This window comes from Zerene cesonia, chromosome 18 (assembly GCF_012273895.1).
Source record: "Zerene cesonia ecotype Mississippi chromosome 18, Zerene_cesonia_1.1, whole genome shotgun sequence".
Lineage (NCBI taxonomy): Eukaryota > Metazoa > Arthropoda > Insecta > Lepidoptera > Pieridae > Zerene > Zerene cesonia.
In genome coordinates, this window is record NC_052119.1 from 5,379,828 (window position 1) to 5,385,331 (window position 5,504).

The 5,504-nt window shown below is 33.2% G+C and overlaps 1 protein-coding gene across 1 annotated transcript in view; it reads right to left on the reverse strand.

The window, feature by feature from the left end:
* Positions 1–2,484: 2,484 nt before the first annotated feature.
* The window catches only part of LOC119833879, a 4,934-nt gene continuing 1,914 nt past the window's right edge, over positions 2,485–5,504 (reverse strand). Inside the window, exons 2-5 of the mRNA XM_038358096.1 lie at positions 4,531–4,756; positions 3,661–3,812; positions 3,006–3,167; positions 2,485–2,709 (exon numbers count right to left, since the gene is read on the reverse strand). Coding sequence (XP_038214024.1) covers positions 2,534–2,709; positions 3,006–3,167; positions 3,661–3,812; positions 4,531–4,756 — 716 coding nt within the window. The 3' untranslated portion in view covers positions 2,485–2,533. The remainder of the gene's footprint in view (positions 2,710–3,005; positions 3,168–3,660; positions 3,813–4,530; positions 4,757–5,504) is intronic.

Sequence of the window (5,504 nt, forward strand, 5' to 3'; positions counted from 1 at the left end):
ATTGTGGAGTCGCGTGTCCCCTGAGGGGTATGGGGTAAATACATTAAGCATCTAATTCACTTTCCGGACAAGTAGGTGATCATACTTCTGTGTCCTACCAGAGACAGTTGTTGTTTGGACCCTTCGTTTCTATGCTCACGCGTTAACAACTGTACCAAAGAGGCCATGAGATTGTATAATAAGAGGCCTAAATATACAATATATGTATAACAAATACAACCCTGCAAGTTTTTGTCGTGAACAAAGGTTTATTATTAACAATTGTTTACGCTTTACATAATAAATTAGTAGTGAAGTCCCGTGTCCCCTAGTGGGGTATGGGGCAGATGATGTACATCCGTTTCACTGATCGATTTTCTTTAGGGACAAGTAGGTGATCAGCCTTCTGTGTCCTGCCACACCGAGACATTTCTTTTTTTGTGCGTCCCCACCGGGAATTGAACCCAGGGCCCCTCGGTTCTACGCTCACGCGTTAACCACTGTACCAAGGAGGCGGTCAACATTTTATTGCTGTTATTTAAATGTATAAATAAAAAGTAACAAATGAACTTAACACCGATATATTCGAAACTTACGTAAACTCAGCGGAGAAGCACTCCAGACTGCTAAAAATGAAACAAAAAGTTTCCCCAACATCCCATATGACCCTTGCTATTTCTGTATGACACTTTGTAACCGAGTTACCGTGCGCTCCCCGACATCTCGGCTTTATACGCGAATGTCATACAAATTGTATGTTACAACTTCTCATTAGAAGCAACTACTGTACCGCTGACGTCAGTAATGCTCTAATAACATATGCTTTTCCATAAGTAAAGAGCACTTAAATATATAATTGATGTTGATCGTGGTCCAATGCGATATTAATATAACTGTTCGAAATTATGACGATACTCTAAAATTGTTCAGTTTAAATGGATGTATAAAATAGCTAAGAAACAAAGAGTAATTATTAATAATTAATAAAATATTTTTATATTAACAAAAAAAGATTTAATCCTTTAAATTATAATTCAACGTTTTTGTGTGTAACGACTTTGGCCAAAACTTTGTAAACTTTTATGTAGTTTGACAACTACGCATATATAATATAACATGTGAGCACCTAAAGTATATTATATTAAGATAAAACAAAAATCATTCATTATTACAACTATACATATATATTACTAGCTGACCCGGCTGCTCTGCCTTACTCTTATCATTTAGGAGTATGAAAAATAGATTTTGGTCGATTCTCAGACCTACCCGCTATGCATATAAAATTTCATGAGAATCGGCCCGGCATGAGAATTGTTACACGAGAATTAGAGATAATAGATAATATAAGAAATAGAGATAATCGTAAGGTTTAAGTGTCACACTGATCGTTTCTTCTGGCAGCCGAAACGTATAAACCATTAGATCGCGTGTTTAGTAGGTGACTTATCGAAGATACTTATCGCTTCTCTCTGCAAAAGTTCTAGGACAATGTCCCGCGACATATGACAGGTTCACATTGGCCAGTCGTGATCAGCATGTCGCCCGAGGACATATATTCTCACTTGTCAAAGCCTGTCCGGCAATTGTCTTGCGACACGAAACTTGCGCTACAAGTGACAAGTTGCCCGATCCGTAAATTTTCCAAGCGACGTCGGGCGATATAGGGTGGTTTCGTGTCGGGAGACAGAACAAATGTCCCTAAATGAATATGTGCTTTATGCACGGCACACGCTGCTAGATACGCCACAGAATAATAAGTACAACTACCTATGTGTTATTCTAAAACGCTTCATATTGGTTAATACGTTTCGGCTGTCAGCACCGACGGTCAGTGTGACTTAAATACCATCCTTATTCTTACAAAAATATCAATAATTATTAATTAATTTCACGTATTAATATACATATTTTCTTAATAATAATAAAAATAATATATACCTTTTATCTCTTTTAAGTATGAAGTGCCCAGAGGACTGAAGTTTACTTGGTATTTTTTTAACGAAGCTATTCACGAAAATTGTTGGTGCTGTTTCCGAGACTCAGATGTCTATACATAGATAGACAAGAATTGTATTATAATTGTATATTGTAATTGAAATCTTATGTCACTTTGTTACGTTTTAATATTTTTGTACATTTTATGAGGATAATATAATATTTAATTTCTGATTTATTGATTTCTTATATATTTAGATGTTTTTCTTTAATGAGTTTTATATAAGATAAGTAAATGCTGTCTTAAATATACGAATTATCTTAACAATTATAAAATAAAATAAATGATAATATACAAAAAATTAATAAAAAGCATATCATTTTCTGAAATATTTAACGATGTTCAATTCGGGAAGTGTAATAATTTATTTTTACTTAGTCCTTCACGAACAAAAACTATGGAATAAAAACATTAAAGAATTATCATAACTGTAGTTGAATAATTACGTTAAATAAAAGGTAATTTATGCAATTTTTTAAATCCTCAAACGCAATAAAACAACTGTGTGTAGAATAAATTGTATTTTCCAATCATAAATTTGTCAGATTACTTTGTTTATGGTTTGATGAAGGTTGATAAGTCGCCAGAGAGGTAATGCTTCGCAGGTACTCGTCCGAAGAAATTATGTATGAATTCATAAGCTATGTCCGCAATTGAATCTATAACACTCCTTCCGAACGTTTTCCACAGGGTCTTCGCGTTATCGTTGTAGTAATTTGAAAGAATTTGACCTGAAATTATAAGCAAATGATTGTTTGATTTATTTGTACGAAAGTAAATTAGCGTATGGCCTGAATTCATAGGACCAGGAACCAAAATCAGGATTTATCTGTTATACGCCCACGCAATACCCCCAAGGCAAACGATATGTAGTCAAGCATATTATTATGCGTGTCAATAAAGTTTTTACCAGTGATATAGAATTATGCTTATTTTCCTCAGCGATTATGAATATACATTTTAATTACATAGCTAGAATAAGCCTTGTATCCTCAATAAAACTATATCATAAAACATGCCCACTCACTCGACTCAACGTCTCCTACATACAGCTTGTCGAGCTGCAATTTGCTACCGCCAAGCAAATCAAAGTCGTATTTGGCTAATTCTTTCTTACACTCGATGTAAACCTCACCATCTGGGCGCCGTACCACGTCAAATGTGTAGTCGAATTTCATCATTACTTTATCTAAAAACAAAATAATAAACAATTTTATTTACTATTTTCTTAGGATTCGTTCCTATATATCGTATCCTTGCTCCCCTTACAAATCACACTAATATTATAAATGTGAAAGTTTGTTTGTTCGGATGTTTGTCCGTCAATCACGGTGAAACTACTGAATGGATTCAGATGAAATTTGGTATACAGACAGGGTATATATTATCCCGATTTAATGCTCCCTTGGGATAAAACAGGAATAATCAGTCACTAAATCACTTAGCCAAGTAGTGAATGCACTTTTTTTTTCAATTTAATCACTTTCGTAACACTTTCTAGAATAAAGATCTATATAACCCATCGAAAAAAAATAATCATATTTAGCAATTGTAAAAACGACTTTATAATTTGTTAAAAATCTTTATCAAAAACTAGGTTTTCATGTTTTTTTTTTCAATATCTAGATGTTATAACGCTCGAACCTTTCATCAGAATTTACATCTAGAATATCGATACGTACCAATTTTTATTTTAGCGTTCCCGCTGCCCCTAACGCTGCTACCGCCAACCAAGTCTTTCAAAGCGGGACTAGATCCAGTTATATCGTATTTCCCCTTTGCTGTTACATCGCAAACAACCTTCATTGTGAAATGCCCCTTTTCCATGTTGAGCCTAAAATGTAAAATGTTTTATTAAGTTAAGAATAATGTTAAGGTTTTAGTTATTGTATTTTGTTTCTTTCTTTATTGTCTCTGTTCCAATCAATGATAAAAATTATATATTCTATAGGTTCTTTTGACGTGACAACGTCTTAAATTAGGTTGCGGCTCGGAGGCACTCATGAAAAAGTGTAACGCCCGGTAACGTTACGATGAGTCACCGAACTATGATCGGTCCGCCGCGCGCGCAGCACTAGAGAATTAGGCGCATTTTGTCTTGCGTGTTTGTGTCTCTGTCTCTGTCTTTTTAGTAAACAAAATATATTTTCTATAGTTAAAATTTGTGCAATTCTTATTTTCATTCAATTCCTTGTTCCTATTGTGCAATTTAATAATATTCATATTAATAAATATTCTACCAAGAAAAAGACGTTGTCACGTAAAATCTTCGCCCGTAAAACCGACTTTACAGGCAACCATTTTTTTGATAAAATTATAGAATATTTTATGAGTCATATCTCTTTTGAAGCCACAAATCGACTCATAAATATGTAAAGAAAGATCAAGTTATAAAAAATCGTACTACATAAAATGCAGAAGTCTAATAGATTAAAAAATGCTACACCCGCATTCCCAATATCTCCTGTTCCATCTCCACACATCTGCTATTTCAGTAACCATATTGTTTCACCATTAACACGATTTACACCATTCTTTTATTACACACTCACTTCAAATCCTTGACTTCGCAATTTTTGAGACCCTTAACCGTACCCTCTAGGATCATAAGGTCTATGACGTTCAGCAAGTTTAGCTTGATATTTTGCAAATGTAAGGGGTCAATAGGGGGTATGTCATATTCTGGGATCCCGGTATCGGCGATGCTTGCAAGCGTGTTTTGGATCACTTTCATTAGACATTCCCGATCTTTGTAGTCGCATTTATGTAATGTGTCGACTGAAAAGAAGTATAATCGTTAAATAAATGGGATTCAAGTTTTGTTTTGGAGAAATATGTAAGTAGATGTATAAATTATTTTATGACAGAATATGCTAAGGCAATATTACGCTTGGTTGTTTATTTCTTTAATCTGTAATTATTTTAATGATAACCAAGCAGTCGCAATTTTCACACATAAATGTGTTTCTATCAACAACAAATAAAAATAAGATATTAGGAACGTGCTAGTGGTTTGATTTTATACTTTAAAATCTCAAAGAACATAATATATAACTAACATCTAAAAGAATCAATACAAAAGTATCTCATAACTCACATAATTATCTTCCCTACGTTATTTTAAATAATTTATGTAAAATGTTCGAACACAATTTGTTATTTACTATTCTTATGCTGGTCTCATACAAAAATATGTAAATATTTACAAAGATCCGATTTGCCTACAACAACTTTACATAATGTTAAGATAGATAATAAATCGTACTGTTCTGTATATTTTCACGACGTCAAAATGTATTAAGGCCATGGTTAAAATATAAAAATTAAACTCATTTATTTAAATAAAATTCTCATATGTAGGATAAATCCCTATTGCTATCTATTAGTACCTATGAGGACAATGCCGCGAGCGGAACGCTAGATAGACTAGCTATACATATAGATGTATAATAAAATATAGTTTAAAAAAACTGAAAAACACGCTTTTCAAGCACATCAAACTAAAAACTATAAAATAATTTTTAAT